The sequence below is a fragment of the Oncorhynchus mykiss genome, chromosome 16 (assembly GCF_013265735.2).
Source record: "Oncorhynchus mykiss isolate Arlee chromosome 16, USDA_OmykA_1.1, whole genome shotgun sequence".
Taxonomy (NCBI): Eukaryota; Metazoa; Chordata; class Actinopteri; order Salmoniformes; family Salmonidae; genus Oncorhynchus; species Oncorhynchus mykiss.
In genome coordinates, this window is record NC_048580.1 from 60,643,376 (window position 1) to 60,660,422 (window position 17,047).

At 41.0% G+C, this 17,047-nt stretch overlaps 2 protein-coding genes and 1 pseudogene across 3 annotated transcripts; 1 reads left to right on the plus strand and 2 right to left on the minus strand.

Moving 5' to 3' along the window:
- The first annotated feature begins 178 nt into the window (after positions 1 to 178).
- LOC110491136 lies at positions 179 to 1,807 on the plus strand (annotated as a pseudogene).
- A 529-nt stretch (positions 1,808 to 2,336) lies between these two features.
- pabpc1l (poly(A) binding protein, cytoplasmic 1-like) lies at positions 2,337 to 9,429 on the minus strand. Of its 2 annotated transcripts, XM_021566819.2 has the most exons (16): positions 7,868 to 9,429; positions 6,559 to 6,752; positions 6,073 to 6,266; positions 5,877 to 5,992; positions 5,019 to 5,158; positions 4,722 to 4,816; positions 4,449 to 4,589; positions 4,279 to 4,374; positions 3,885 to 4,133; positions 3,721 to 3,808; positions 3,459 to 3,578; positions 3,232 to 3,371; positions 2,995 to 3,103; positions 2,730 to 2,860; positions 2,494 to 2,569; positions 2,337 to 2,388 (listed from the first exon to the last, which is right to left on the minus strand). In XM_021566819.2, exons 2-15 carry the CDS (start codon positions 6,749 to 6,751, stop codon positions 2,507 to 2,509), a joined length of 1,875 nt encoding a protein of 624 aa, XP_021422494.2. In that variant the 5' UTR covers position 6,752; positions 7,868 to 9,429; the 3' UTR covers positions 2,337 to 2,388; positions 2,494 to 2,506. The 2 variants fall into 2 exon arrangements, with proteins under 2 accessions (XP_021422494.2, XP_021422493.2); XM_021566818.2 differs by having other exon boundaries at positions 2,337 to 2,569; positions 9,061 to 9,429.
- An 823-nt stretch (positions 9,430 to 10,252) lies between these two features.
- On the minus strand, positions 10,253 to 13,969 carry LOC100136193 (14-3-3B2 protein). The gene is given in 8 exon segments (NM_001124469.1): positions 10,253 to 10,768; positions 10,999 to 11,005; positions 11,007 to 11,012; positions 11,015 to 11,094; positions 11,425 to 11,588; positions 11,807 to 11,930; positions 12,028 to 12,329; positions 13,903 to 13,969. Coding segments are annotated over 7 exon segments (732 nt in total). The 5' UTR covers positions 12,322 to 12,329; positions 13,903 to 13,969; the 3' UTR covers positions 10,253 to 10,711.
- Positions 13,970 to 17,047: the final 3,078 nt, after the last annotated feature.

Here is a 17,047-nt window from a genome sequence, read left to right on the forward strand (position 1 = left end):
AGTTAAATAAAGGTATAAACAAATCAGCGCCCAAAAATACAGATTCCCAATTGTTATGAAAACTTGAAATCGGCCCTAATTAATCGGCCATTCCGATTAATCTGTCGACCTCTAGTTTTAATATACAGTAAAGCTTCAATTCCCAAGTGGACATTATATTCCTACCCACAGTTACACCATGGATATGGTACTGATAGAGAACTCAATACATTTAGCAGTAGAGTACTGTCAAGAGTTTGAGATGTTTTGTGCTTCAGATAATCTTGACCACTTTTTGCCAACTCACTATTCATTCCCTTTAGACTGCACTAACTCCCATTAATGCCAATTATGAAACTCGCATCATATAATGCCTGACCTTTGTCAGCAGGCTCTAAAGAGAATTTCTTATGACAGTGATGCATTCTGGTAATAACCTGTTAGAGTCAGGCCCAAAAGACTCCCCAGGTCAGCAGTGATTTGTTGAAACTTCAGACTTCAATAAACATGAACCCATAACCTCACACCCAAACTTTGGTCCCCTTACTGTATTTTGGGTCTTGACATTAGGCTGGGACCCTTGTGAGTACATTGTCTTATGCATTTATCCTATGTGCTATTGCTGTTTTCCACACCATTGACTATAAGAAAGCCTTCTAGCCCCCTTCAGAGGGGTAAGACATAAACATCCATTATTCAATAGGACACATGTTCAGTGCTCTATGTATCCACTTTCAGGGAATAGGAATGGTTAACAGTAGGCATGGGTTATTTTTGTTTTTCTTGATTCATTTCAAATCGGAGTATTTCATACATTGTCCTTTGTGTTTTGGAGACAAGTACTATTGTGCCTGAGAGATGAGTAGCAGTGACAGGTTCATCATTGCTCTGTGATTCTGCACCAGAGGCCACAGGGATGACAGCAATGACTTAATTGAGGCTTTATTCAAGAACCTAACAGTGGTTCTGTTGGCCCTCATCAATGGTACCCTGTTGTACACCTTCACCAACGTGACCTTCCACAGCGACTCCAGGTACATCCTGTACATGGAGCTAATCAATGATAGCATGTCTGACTGTGCTCTTGATTGTCTTGACCTATGTATGCCTTTTCCTATATTTGTCCGTGTGTATATTTCTCATGATAGCCAAAAAACACACCTCTGAACTTGACAGTCATGTCTATTGAATGCTTTGTAGCCATCTGTCAACCTTTACAGCATCCTCTGATCTGCACAGTGAACAGGACCTATGTGCTTATCACATGTATTTGAGTTTTAGGGGCCATCCCGGTGTTCATGTCATCATTATTGCCTTCATCCTCAAGCCTGTCATTTTTCTCTACCGGTAGGATGTGCTATCATAGGAATGTCTGACTCGGTTCACAACTAGAACACCAAATATGCCGCCAATATCCTTTACCTGTGCTTTGTGTGGATCACAATGATCTACACCTACTTCAGAGTGATGTTTTCAGCCAAAGCTGCAATCTCAGATCCCGTTTCAGCCAGAAAGGCCCAGATGACTATACTACTGCATGGGGTGCAGCTGCTAATCTGTATGCTGTCATACATCACTCCGGTCATGGACAATGCCTTCATTAGCCTCTTCCCCAAGTTCCACTTTGTCATACTGTTCTACAATTACATCACAACTGACATGTTACCCCACTTGCCCAGCCCTCTCATCCATGGTCAGAGATCAACATTTTAAGAAGCTCATTAAGGAGTCCCTTTGTAGAAAAACAGATCCAGCGGTGAAACCTTTCAGTAGAAGTCAGATTAAAAAGTGTACTTTAACACCAATTGTTGCTATACTGCACACCTAAAACAATCTGCTCTGCAATGTTGTATTGCCCTTTATGAAAACACTATTATTATTCAGCACAAGAAGATTTTTTTGATTGTGATCATCACTAATAGCATGTGGTTTTTGGGACATCCAGACACTAATTCCTTTCCCCTCTTGCCTCAAGCTTGTTTTCACCTCAGATCCCCTTGGTGTATTAGGCCATTATCCCACTTCGCCATGGAATTACAGTACATCACAATCCTTTTCACTACAGTCTATGGATTGGAACTGATCACTAATCTAACAGGAACATGTAAGGAGATTTCAGTCCACAGATCCATGAAGCACAACAAATGAGAAGTGATATACAGGTTCAATGCACAAAACACCAAGACTTTATTTTCTTATTTTACATTTCTTTTTTTAAACAAAAAGTAGAATAAACATAACCCATTGCAAACAGCTTTTCTTCCCCATAGATATACATTTTAATTAAATTCTCAGATTTGAATCAAAAGTGCCATTTACAAAACTTCCTTTTTTCCCCCCTTTACAAAATTTTACTATTTTTTTGTTCGTTTTAACTTTTTCCTCCTTCAGCGATTTCTTCGCAGAGTCCTGGAATACATGTAAAATCCAAATTCAGTAACAACTGCTTTACTGTCACAAATGACATGTGTGGTCAATTTTGGCATAGTAACTACTATTAACTCATAACCTAACCTGAAAGGGTTCTCTACTTCTTAGGAGAGTTTTCCTTGGCCTGGTGGGCTTGCAGCACAGCTACTGCCTCATCCACCTGGAGAGAACAGTGAAGAGAGAGAACGCATGGGATTAGCATAACAACAACTATGACCATGATAACCCACCACCAAGAAACTCCAAACAATCATAAGTGGCTTCCTTTTTCCATGTAAAAGTTGATCTGAAAGGACAGAGGGAATGGAAGCTTGTCGTACCTTAGAATGCAGGGACTCGGGTGACTCCAGCATGTGCAGCAGCTCAGAGTTGTCAATCTCCAGCAGCATCCCAGTGATTTTACCAGCCAGGTTGGGGTGAAAGCCATGGATCAGAGGGTACAATCGCTCACCTGCAAACCAAGGGAAAGAGAACAAATTAGATTGAGGAGAGTGCCAGTGAGGCATCTCAACACCCTCCAATATAGGATTGACTGCAGAACATCACAGATCATGAACACTCCCCAATAACATTCCAGTTACATACCAAGCAGCTGTTTCTGCTCCATGAGAGGGGCTGCCGCCAGCATGGAGGCAGTGAGGGGTTCCTGGCCTCTGACATGCACCGCTGGCTCCATCATCTGCTGGGTAACAACCTTACAACACAGCAGGAAAGATTAAACACAATGCAATACACATTACCACTGGGATGGACCTCTAAAAGAACAGTTGAGTAAAAAAAATGGCATTTCTTGTGGGGAAAGGATGCAATTTACGAGATTACCTGCTGCACTGCCATTGGTGCAGGCATAGTGATGACCTGCTGTAAGTTCCTCACCCCTGATGAGTATTTATACTGGGTGCCTCGGACCATACCACCAGACATGCCTGCCCGACCTCCTGCTGTCTGTGTGCCAATGTTAGCTGGAGATGGGGGTGTCTGTTAATTACTGTTCGGTTTTTGCATCACAGCAAGTATATGTTTTGAGTAAGCTAGTGTGTATCCCTTACCCATCCTCTGTGTGTAGTTGATGATGCGTGGAGCCTGGGTGGAGGCCTGTCTGACGGTGCTGATGGGGGTGGAGGCGCGTCGGGGAACAGCAGACCTGACAAACTGGCCCGAGTAGGGTGCTGACAGCAACACAACACATGCCATGTCAATAGGGCATCAAACACATTTGTGTAACAAATAGACATTTTAGAGTAGCAGTAATGCTTTAGTCATATACTTATTTTAGCTCCAATATCTCAAAAATATCTGCCTCCGACTCACCCTGTGGTCTGGGTGGCTGTGCAGCCCAGCGAGGAGATGTCCTCATGGTGCTTGCAGGGTTGGGGTTGTAGAAGGTGCGACTTGGGGGCTACAAAAAAAAACATCTTACAGATAAAAACATCCCCTTCCAGGGCCAGCCCCCTCCCTTCAACCGTACTACAGACCTGAGGCACAGCAGACATGTAGTAGCCTGCCTGCTGGTAGGAGTCGATGACTGGGCCAGGCATGGTCCTCTGCATGTATTTGTTGGTGAGGATGGCCTTCCGCTCCTCCTTGCGCTGGGCCAGAGCCACGTACAGCGGCTTTGTGGCCACAATGCGGCCGTTCATCTCAGTTACCGCTTTGGTGGCCTCCTCGGGAGACGAGAAACAGACGAAGCCAAAGCCCTTGCTGTGGCCCCCGTCCGTCATCACCTGAGTGGAGGAAAGGGTTAGAGAAAACCATGACGTTAAGAGGTGCAGAGATATTACACGGATCCAGACATGATTCTTTCAGCCTTTGTGATACATCATTGGATAGCAGAAATGACTACTCATGAAAAACTATGGATATTTCTACCTTGGCACTGGTGATGGTGCCATAAGGGGCAAACTCCTTCCTGAGTTTCTCGTCATCCAACCCATCATCCAAGTTCTTGACGTACAAATTGACCCCCTGAATCAACAAGAAAATAAATTATATTAAATATATTTTTCTTAAGACCACAGGTGTGCACTTCCTCACAGTACCTGATAGCGGTGGATACGTTCCTGTTTGATCAGCTCAAACTTGCGTTTCAGCTCCCCCTGTCGCTCCATCCTCTTCTGAGCACGGCCCACATACAGAACTCGGCCAGGAACGAGTTCTTTCCCATTCATCTCCTCAACTGCCTAAAAGCAGTCCATCAAAGTCAACTCAAAATGCCACATTTTAGATGTCATGTTCCCCATTTCACACTATGACAGCCTGCTGGTTGACAAGGAGATGGCAAAGAGTATTACCATAAAACCCCAAATACAGACCCTTTGTGCATCCTCATGGTTTTCATAGTTTACAAAGCCAAATCCACGAGACCGGCCCCTTTCGTCCATCATCACCCGCACACTGAGGGTCCTGCCTAGGAGTCCAAGAACAGAGAAGGAGCCCAGATTTCATAAACTTTCATGCCAATCCACCCAAAACATCTGATTGCATGGATGTTCCAGAATGTTCATTTAAATCAAATAGCTATAACATCAACCACCACTTTATACTAGTGCCCAAAGAAAGGAATAGAATGTCAAAGCTTGTCATATGTCCTACTTTCAGGATGTTCTTACCAAATGCAGAGAAGACCTCCTGGAGTTTCTCATCACTATAGTCGTCGCCAAAGTTCTTGATGTACACATTGGTGAACTTCATGGCTTTGGCCCCAAACTCAGCCTGTCGCTCCTTATGGGACTTAAAGTGGCCAACAAAACTGAACACCACACCCGTCACCAGGAACAGTTGAGAGAGAGAAATATAAAACTACAGTCAGTCTCGTTACAAAATATCAAACAAACTGCTCCACATCCCAGAATATCAGTGTGGAGACAATGATTTTCTCACCTTGATAAACACATCGCAACATATGAGACAAGTGGTTGATGTATACCTTTAATTTTACATTAAGCACTACTTGTAATTATTGAAATGCTGAATGATAATCTGCTGCCTAAGCTTTTTCATAGCTTAAATTTAGAAAGTCTTGCAAGTCTCAACTTTGTGGTCAACAGACCAAACATTATTTTTAAAAAAAGATTTAAAAAAAAAAAAAAAAAAAAAAAAAAACAGGAACAAATGTCTACCATTTCCCTCACCTAATTGTGGACAACTGACATTTCCCCCCCAGGAAATGGGCCTTTGGGTCTGCAATGCCAGAGTCACTACCTGTCTCTAGCCTGAGCAAAGAACATGAAAATGTTATCTGCAAAAACGTGCATCACTGTCTGAGAATGATACAACGTTGACCAAATCAATAGTCCCTCCTCCTCCTCCCTAACCATTACAGATTTCCTTTGCACTTCCCCTACTTACATCTCACTAAATTCAAGGTGGTTTATATATCGTTTGAAATAAATGTAAATAAAATAGGGTAAAAAAAAGGTACCTTACAGATAGAATAAACAGCTCTTGGTAGGAATTTGTTCACTCACACTTTCCGGTCATTCAATAGCATTCCATTCATGGTATCAATGGCACGATTGGCTGCCTCTTGGGTTTCAAAGTGAACAAAGCCGTAGCCTTTGGAGCCATTCTCATCACACACTACCTGAAATGAAAAGTGCATGTTAGAAATTATGTACAGATAAATTATGCCCTGACACTCAAAGACAAGAATGCAATGTCTACCTTGCAAGACAGAATATTCCCAAAGGCTGAGAATGTGTCGTACAGGGCCTTGTTGTCAATGGACTCGTCCATGTTCTTGATAAAAATGTTTCCAACTCCTGACTTCCGTAGCCCTGGGTCACGCTGAGACCACATTATTCTGATAGGCCTACCCTTGAGGACCTCATAGTTCATTGTATCCAGAGCACATTCCGCTGGGGAAAAAATGACACGTATAAAGAGAAACACAGCATCAGACATCTGCTAATCACACACGTCCATGAATAACCTAATATAGGATTTAAGTTGTGTATTCATTGGAATATTAATCCATTAGCAGGATTATTCTTCAAATCCCCTTGATCAAAGCAAATAGCTACTTTAATGTAGTTGACCTTTGGAGTGGCTCTAATTAAGAGAACTCTCATACGGTGCGAGTTGCCATCAGCTTATCAATTTGTCCATGATTGATACAGAGTACAAATCTGATCACAAAAATAATATTACCATCAGCGGGTTGTTGGAAGTTGATGTATGCGTATCCTAGGGACCTGCGAGTGATGACATCACGGCAGACACGGATGGATGTGATGGGCCCAGCAGGAGAGAACTTCTGGTAGAGCATGGCCTCTGTGACGTCAGGATGCAGGTCCCCTACGTAGAGGGAGGCCAATGGGTATGACTGACCACTGCTGTTCATCCTGCAGACAGAGATAGTGAAGATCATAGCGGGAGGGGGTGAAACTGGCAGACAACAAAATCTAACAGCCAGTACGTTTACATGTGCAGTGATAATTCGATATTAAACTGATTACGGCAGTAGGCAGATTATGACATAGTCATGTAATCATCTCATCTTAATCAGCGTAAGGTAAAAATCAAAGTAAGCATATGCCTATTAAAACACCTGGTTTTCATTTACTTCTGTATTATATGAAGTTGCCTACAAGTGTAGGCTAGTTAGGTTATCTGACCTTTGGCACTTGACACGGTCTGTTTGTAGTGTGGTTTTCATATAAGCACTTGGGTTTCCAACTACACCCATTATTTATTTAGTATCTGTATTCTTGTCTATCGCTTGTTTTCTTTGGTGCAAATAAATAAAACAAACTTGGGGTGGCTGTGAGGGGAGGGGTCACATAATGGAGTTCACCAGTTGAGGATCAGGATGGCCAATCAAGGCGTTTTTAGGGCAACTCAGTTCTGTCTGAACTGGTTGTGGGGTCTATACTAACACCTGACCTTCCATAAAAACTTCACTATTGTTACACAACAATGACAACCTCACGATGACGATCACCAAAGTTTACTTTAGCTATTTAACATGATAGTATGAGTATTTCTGCTCTCACATGGCCACCACCGGGAGTGTAAAGGTTTGACATGGATACTCCAGTTACCTAAAGTAGCGACCTATTAACTTCGCTAGTTAGTTAGATGCCAGTAAATTTGTATTATCTCGTCTTAAAAACAAGTAAACCTAAAATATTGGATCATTACAACATGTGTACTGTCTATCCTTGACACATCACAAGCTTGCTAACTAACATTAAAATGTTAGCTAGCTATTTTAGCCGGTTAGTAGTTGAAACAGACTACCGAGTTGTAGAAAGCAGTAAGTTAACGTTAGTGTAAACCATCAGAGTTCAACATATATTTGAAACCCAATGTGTTTGCTAACATTCAATACCAGCTACTTTAGCTACTAGCCAAGAAGTTAGTAATTGCCAATCAAACCCAGCATCACTAACGTTAATGGAAATCGAAATAAATTGCAGTAAAAATACATTTATACATATATTGTAGAATGTCTTACCTTATTGAATTGGCCAAGGTGGAAACAACTCAAATTCTTTAATTTAAAAAGTTCTGGCCTAAAACTTTGTAAAATGTTTCTGTTTTAATTTGATAATTGCCGTGAAACACCTGCCTTTTCACTCCGCGACCATGAATATTCTTCAATTACCTATTTATAAACTATGATAATGACACGGCCCGACTAATCCTCCGCGTGAAAAAGTAGTCCATGTACATTGAAAAGCTACATTCTGGGATTCGAAAAACAACAAAACTCGTACCGCCACTCAATGTTGCATACTTTTGAAGTATATGTCTAGGCTAGCGAAGTATGAAATTGACCACTGTTAATTTGCACTTTGCAAAGACCAAACATTTGTTTCAACAATTAAATGAAGAGCTAAAACCAATGATGTAAACAGTTTATATTCAGGTAAATGCCAAAATAAAAAAACACGTAAGAAAATGAGGGATACGAAGCAGACGCTTCCACAGGTGTGGTTCCTGAGTTAATTAAGCAATTTAACATCCCATCATGCTTAGGGTCATATATAAAAATGCCCAGTGGCCCATTATTTTGGCAAATATGAATATAAGAGATCTCAGTGACTCTGAAAGGAGGGGTCTCAGGATGGGCAGGGAGATTCTGGAGCGGCTTCTGAAACAGCATTTTCCATCAACAATACTCCAAATGATGGAATTCCGAATGGTGTCACTATAGAGATTTGATTAAATTACTAATTCTATGGGTGTGTATGAATGTATTCCAAGGCGCATTGAAGTTCTGGCGGCTCATGGTGGCACAACGCCCTATTAAGATACTATGTTGGTGTTTCCTTTATTTTGGCAGTTACCTGTACTTCATTGGCAAAACACACTTTGCTGGAGTGTGGGGTTGCCCTGACTGACTACACACATTTTGATTTTCATCTACATTCAATAATTTGGGAATTGTACAATGTACTTTGTAAATATCGTTAAAATAAAGATTACCTTTACCTTAAACAACTTTTCAGTTTCCTTAACATGTACAGTAAGTGAAACTAGGATGGTTTTTAAAAGACACAAATCTAGAAGAACACTGGTCAGTAAAAACAAAGCAAGAAAGGCTGTTCCACATTCACCAATTGCCTTTTTATATATTCAGAGGATTCTAACTCCCGAGTGGTCTATGGCACTGCATCTCAGTGCAAGAGGAGTCACTTATAGTACCTGATTCAAATCCAGGCTGTATCACATCTGGCTGTGATTGGGAGTCCCATAGGGCGGCGCACAATTGGCCCAGTGTCGTCCGGGTTTAGCTGGAGTAGGCTGTCATTGTAAATAATAATTTGTTCTTAACTGACTTGCCTAGTTAAATATGTTATACTCAGTATGTGGTGCATCTTTAAGAAAACAGACTGACATATGTAGTCGTGTCTTACTCTATGTGGGATGCATGGTATTGTGACACTGCTTCTTACTTGGGTTGTGGTATAGGTTAGGTCTCCAATCGGCTGCTTCACAATGGCTGTGTTCAAGAGGATCAAAACCATAATGAATGCGTAAACTGATCTACAAATAAGTAACTTATTGATGATGCAAGTTTCTTCATAGATCAGTCTGTCAGCAGTCACCTGCACTGTCAAACAAGCCCGATAAATTGGACAGCAATTCCTTCTGAGGGTCATTTTCAAAGCAGTAATGTTCAGGGGCAAGTAAGCAGAAGTATGACATCATACAGTTCCTTACCTTTACCAACCTTGATTCATACATTTTAGATTCTAAAACATGAGAATTGAATGAAGACTCTTGATTGGTCTAAGATTAATTTGAACATTTTGGCAGTCTGAAACAAAGTGTCCATAAGAGACAGGAGAGAAACCCAGGCACAGAAACATTGGAGAAAACAACCGCTTTAAGAGGAATATTTTGCAAGCAGGGTTGATACAGTGTGATAAGACATTTTCAATTAACGTTGAAAAAAGGTTACTGTAGGTTTTACAGAAAGATAGTCAATCTTGCAAAATACAAGGTACATTTAAGCACATCAAATTTTCATTGTACCGAGTTCAAGCAGCGCTTGATCTTGAACCGTGAGTTACACCACTAGGACAATAATCCACACTTTGTTCAAATAGAGTTCTGCCTTTCAGAATGCCTAATATAATTCTGGTGGAATGTCTTATGGAAGAAAATCTAACATGGCGAACGAAGGGGTCCCTTAATCAAACCGTTAAAATTGTGATCATGATTAGAGCAAAACACCCAGATGCCAGTGTCACAATACAGCCTGCCTCCTTTCTGTATGAGTAGACAGCAGAATTGCACTGTTAGTTAAATACAGGATTGTACTGCGTGTCAGAACTTCAAAAGCAAGCAATAGTGGAGTGGGGAAGAAAATGCAACACTTAGCATCACAGTGTTAGGTGAAAATTAACTGCCAGTTTAATAACCATAAGATAAAACCTTCAAATACCATGACGAATCACACTAAAAAAAAATGACCATAAAAAAAAAGAATGAAAAATGTTTAACCAGCTAGGTAGGACAAAGAAATGAAGGATGATTAGAATTCACAACCCCCCGGCCCCCAACACAAACAGTCATACACACAGGCACACAGACATATGATCTAGCACGCGCGCGCACAAACATGGACTCGCTACTCAATACAACCACATTATTTTCACAAACAAAATGACAACCTGCTAACAACTGAACATTACCCTGTCGCCTCAGTGACCTGAGAGGGGTAAACTAGTTGGTCAGGAACAATTCAGGCTGCTTGTCATACAGAAGGGGGAGGGGCTGATGGAGTGGAGGGGGATGTTTATAAGCTGTTTGTGTTTAAGAGTGTAGGTGGATTAACAGTGCAATTCCATTAGTTTTCTCCTTCTCCGGTCTCTCCCTCGTCTCCCTGGTTTTCCGATGTCCACAGCTACAAAGAGGTAAAGATTTGTTACATTATATTCCCCAAATTGCATTTGGAACTTTCCACGTTAGAATTAACGAGAGAAAAAAACACATTGCCATAGCAATTTACAAACAGACGCATATAACTGGAACCATCAATGAAATTACTATAGAATAAATGACAATACAAGAGGAAGATGTATCAAACCATTTACTATTTATACAAAAAAATGTGATTACATAAACAGAACTTACAGTCAGGTTGTCCCTTAGTAGTTGCATGATCAAGGTGCTGTCTTTGTAGGAATCCTCGTTTAAGGTGTCAAGTTCAGCGATGGCTTCATCAAATGCCTGTAAAGAGTAAATTACACTAAGAATAGAATGCAAAACTGCCACCAGCTATTCCAGTACACAGCTATTCCTCAACTATACACATGTACACTGCCACTAATCATTTTGGGTAAATAGTGGCATGCAGAAATAACTGAAGCAGAGGTGCCATTTTAAATCCAATTTCATTTTTTTGCAAACTGTGCCAAGGCCCCTTCATACAAATGCAGAAACTGTCAAGACAAGACACGCTACAATGGCTCTGCATGCTTTGAGTGAAGCTCTGTGCTATTGATTGTCTTGGGGGTAAAAGATGAGGCTGCATGACTTGGCACTTGAAGTCACTCTCACCGTTTTGGCCAGGGTGCAGGCCTTCTCTGGGTTGTTGAGGATTTCATAGAAGAACACAGAGAAGTTGAGGGCCAGGCCGAGCCTGATGGGGTGTGTGGGCTGCATCTCCTTCTTGCTTATGTCGAAAGCATCCTGGTATGCCTGCTGGGAGTTATCCACTGTGGCTTTAAAAAGGAACAAGGAAGAAGATGAGTTTGAGCAATGCCATGATTCCAACATGCACTTAGTGTGCGGCAGCGCATTTCATCACATCTTTAGAGAATATTTTAACATATTCCCCTATGCACACATCTGATCCATTAGGAGTTTCACGAGTCATGACGATGTGATTTGGTGCATTGTCCCATTTTATGTAACTCTAAATGAACTATTGCCTACTTACTCTTCTTTGCGTCTCCAGCTGCTACCTCAGACAGGTATCTATAATAGTCGCCTTTCATTTTCAGGTAGAAAACCTTGCTCTCAGCTGCAGTCGCATTGGCAATTAGGTACTTGTCAAGAAGTCCCTGAAAGAAATGTGTTGGTGTTGAACTCAGCATATCTGCCTAGCGAGAAATTTAAAAAGTCCCCTTTCACAGGGTAGACCACAACAGTTATTCTTACCAGCACGTCATTGCAGATGTCCTGCAGCTCGGTCTCAATCTTCTCCCGGTACTCCTTGGCCATGGCCTGCTTCTTCTCGTTGCCCTCTGTCTTCTGCTCGATGCTGGAGATGACGCGCCAGGATGAGCGGCGTGCCCCCACCACGTTCTTGTAGGCCACTGACAGCAGGTTGCGCTCCTCGTTGGAGAGTTCCCCGCCCTGCTCCGTCACAGACTTCATGGCCCCAGCCATGTCGTCATAGCGCTCTGCCTGCTCAGCGAGCTTAGCCTTTTGTACTAGGTCGTTCTTGTCCATTTTTCAGTCTGTGTGAGAGAGAAACGTAGTAAGGTGGGACTTTTTCTTTTTGTCTTATGTCTGTGCAGATGAGGGAAAGGACTATTGAGATTAAATATACCTATGTCATTAAATATACCTACGTCATATAACTGGTAAATTACAGCATTTATTCAAACTGCTGAGAGGAGACACCTGCAAGAGGGGCAGTAGGTTCCTTCTTGGTTAGTTTCGGAAAGTCTTGTAAATTCATGGCTAGGGGAGAATTATATCGCCTACTTTCATACTACCTTTTGGGCCATGATTATGCAATTTACTATGAATTCAAATAGGAATGCAATTGAATGTAGCTCGTACTACTTTTTTTTAAATATATATATATATATATATATATATATATATATATATATATATATATATATATATATATATATATATATATATATATATATATATATATATATATATATATATTTATATATAATTTTTTTTTTTTACACTCGGCCTTCATTTTTTACTGGTGCATGGCCGCTGTTGTACGAGTCCGGATACCATACAACTTCGTCATGGTGGGGTGTTCCTGAAAATGGTCTCGCAAGTAACTTGTCTAGTACTGTGGCAGCAATGCGTGGGGCCGTTGGGCTACCTAGTTACATGTCGTCGAGTTAGATAGCTAGTTACTCCAGCTAGCCAATTCTGACAGAACAACCAATCGACCCTAAGATCTCTTCACCCGCTCCAAATCACTAAATATGATTTAGTCTCAATAGTTAAGATATTGGTTTGCTATCTGACGTTTTAGTTATTACATTATTAAAACGGTGTCTGGATGGCGGAGATTTGCCTAGCTAGCTTTAGCTAACTAACGACGTTGCGGTAAAACGCTTGATGTAGCTAACTAGCTGGCTAACAAACGCTACGGCATTTTTCAAACGGCCTAACTTTGGTTACCATTATTGTTAAACAAAACCATAATTTAACGTAGCAGGCTAACAAATAATTGTTTTCTTATAGATGTAGCGTTGCCAACAATCTACACAATTATCCCGCTAACGTTGCAGGTCAGATTGTGACATTATTACCTAGCCGCAAAGGCCTGTGCTCAGCCTGCTAGCGGATAGCTAGTAGGGATGTTAGTCGAGAGATCAGCTAGTAGCAGCTAAGCACGTCAGGAGAGTGGAGGATATGTCAAATAATGGCTAGCGGGAAAGTAGCAAGCTAACTTTCGCTAGCTGAAAAATACGATGTTTGAGGGTTATCGACTTCTCATATGTCCATTTAAATAGGGACAAGTCAATTGTTATTTTGTACTACGATGTAACGTTATCCAGCTTCTAACGAGTATCTTACAGTTAGCTAACGATTTTCAGTTGCGTACATGGCCTAGGTCAGCAAGCTTGCAAGAACAAAGTGTCATGATTGCCAGTTAGCAAGTCCTTGTTCGGCCCACTTCAGAAGAGCGCTGTCTGATTTAGAGAGCTAGCATGATGGCTAACGAATATAATTACACCGAAACGAATATACTGTGTAATATTGAACACAATAAATAAAGACCTAACACATAAATGCACTTTCATCGGGTCCCCGTTTATACAAACTCACAATATTTACGGCTCTAATTCCTGTTTTTTTTCTCTGAGAGATGCAGCCTCCGTCCTCCGTCTCGCTCCTAGAATCGTTCAGGGCAGTACCACTTCCGCTATATTGACGCTTCTGTTTCCTCTAGCTAGCTAACGACATATCAAACCGAGACTTCAACCTTTGACAGACATTACATTTATTGGTTTTAATCATGTTTATAAAGCTACCTACTATGTTTTATTATCAAAGCACTCAATGGGAATGACTCAACCTCTTATTTAAACCAGGACAGTGCAATGTGTAGCAAGAGGAACAGCTGTACACATCTCTTCAATGTTGCACTGAATTCAATGCACTTTGGACCCATTCTATGGATGCACCTGCCACTGGACATTGGAAGCAGTTATACTTCCCTATGACTAATAGTTGAAGGACAAATCTCATCACAGCTTTGAAAAATTGATGAAAAATACATTTGATTTAAAAAATTGTAGAAAAATAAATGCACTAGCAATTGGCCAGTGTTTTAAGATATACTACAGCCAGGTATGTTTTTGCACTATAGATGGGCTTGCACACTCCTACATACTGTACTCTACTCATTGTAGTGTTTGTGCAATTGACATTCAGAGCATTTTACAGTGGAGCCTGTAGAGTCAATATAACTCAAAGCTAAATAGACATGCTTTGGAATGTGGATGAGCAAAGTGGCAAACCGTGTTCAGTATCCTACAATGACTTAATTTCAAATAATAAAGTTGACTCATACACGGTACATTGCATAAGTGCAGTGCTGTTCATCAGTCATTTTGCTTGCTTTGGTTTTGTGCATGCCCCAAGTTATTGCATGATCAGGGGTCCAATGTAAAACCGTTTAGCACTTGGTGAAGAATGCATGACAGCCTGAAGAAATTCATCCTGTCCCCAAGGGCCCTCACAGTGTCATACAGGAGAACCATTGAGAGCATACTGTTGGGCTGCATCACAGCCTGGTACGGCAACTCCACCACCGCTGACCACAAGGAACTACAGAGGGTGGTACACTCAGCCAATCACACCATTGGGTGCATACTGACTGCCCTCTAGGACACCAACAACACCACGTGTCGCAGGAAGGCAAAGAAAATCATCAGAGACCCCGCAGACTGTTCTCCCCGCTTCCATCACTCAGGCGCAGGCAGTATAGGAGCATCATGGCAAAAACTGAAAGATGATCCAATATCTTATACCCGAGACCGTGAGGCTGCTGAATAGTCCCCACCGGCTCCCCCTGTCACCATTCCCACCCCTTGCTGCTCCCCCTATGAACATCCCCCACCTCAACAGGCCCTGCCCCCACCTAATGGACATTTATTGTGCTGAATAGCCACCACTAGTCAGCTACTTGCTCCTCCTCCCCCCAGACTTGACCTGCACTGTTGGATCTCAAAACTTTATAATTTCACTGTACCCTGCAACCCTGTGCATGTGACCTAAACTCTCTATAGTGTCCAAATTCCATTCATAAACACAACCTATCATAAGTATTCACCCCCCCACCCCGTTTTTTTTTCACATTTTGTGTCAAAGTGTGATTAAAATATATTTACCTGTAATGTTTCTTTTAAAAATTCTTCAAGCTGTCAAGGTGTTTGGGACTAGACAGAAATGTTCAAGTCTTGCCATATATTTTCAAACAGATTTAATACAACTTGGCCACTCAGGAACATTCACTGTCTTCTTGGTAAGCAACTCCAGTGTAGATTTGACATTTTGTTGTAGGTTATTGTTTTGCCAGTCCTTAGCTCCATCCCATTTCTTTGTATCCTGAAAAACTCCCGTCTTTGCCGATGTCAAGCACACCCATACCATGATGCAGCCACCACCATTCTTGAAAATAAGGAGGCAGTTAATGAGTATAATGGATTTTCCCCAAGCATAAGGCTTTGCATTTAGGCCAAAAAGTGAATTACTTTGCCGTGTTTTCCCCCCTCAGTATTACTTCAGTACAGGATGCATGTTTTGGATTATTTGTATTCTGTATGTGTATTCTTCTTTTCATTCTGTCATTTAGGTCATTACTATGGAGTCACTATAATGTTGACCCATCCTCAGTTTTCTCCTATCACAGCCATTGAACACGGTAGCTGTTAAAATCACCAATGGCCTCATTGTGATATCCCTGAGCAGTTTCCTTCCTGTCCTTCAGTTCAGAAGGATGACTATCTTCAATTTGTCTGGGTGGTTTAATACATCATCCACAGCATAATTATTAACTTGACCATGCTTAGATATTCAATGTCTGATTTGTTATTGCTACCCATCTACCAATTACGGCCCTTATTTATGAGGCTTTTGAAAAGCTCCCTGGTCTGTGCTTGAAATTCAATACTTGACTTAGGGACCTTACAGATGTGTGTATATAGGGGACAAAGGAAGGGGTAGTCATTACACAATCATGTCAACCCCTATTATCTGACAGTTATTTTATGTAATTTATGTGATTTGTTCATCCAAATTGAACTCCTGACAACTATATTTTAGTTATTAAATTAGTAAAATTGTAGAATTTAATTTTAACATTGAGTATTTTTTGTATATCAAAATATATATTTCAATCCAACTAACGCAACAAAATGTGTAAAAATCCAAGGGGGTGAATACTTAGAACCATCAGGTTATAATGTAATTAATCACCCTCCCCTTCCTTACCACAAAAACAATCTGGTCATTGGAAATGCATTTTATTGATTACACATGTATGTGTATGTTATGTATTTGCACATAAAATGTGTACAGAATGTTTGTGCGATAATAGGCCAGTTTTCCTAACACCTGTCCTATTTTGATTCAGTGCTGTCAATCATGAAGCCTGACCTCAAAAGACCTGAAAAAAAAAACTTGAAATTGTTGACCCCAGTAAAAAATAAAAAGATATACAGTTGAAGTCGGAAATTTACATGAACTAGTTTTAAATGACGCCAACCTAAGTGTATCAACCACTCCACAAACTTCTTGTTAACAAACTACAGTTTAGGCAAGTCAGTTAGGACATCTACAGTGGTGCAAAAAAGTATTTAGTCAGCCACCAATTGTGCAAGTTCTCCCACTTAAAAAGATGAGAGGCCTGTAATTTTCATCATAGGTACACTTCAACTATGACAGACAAAATGAGAGAAAAAAAATC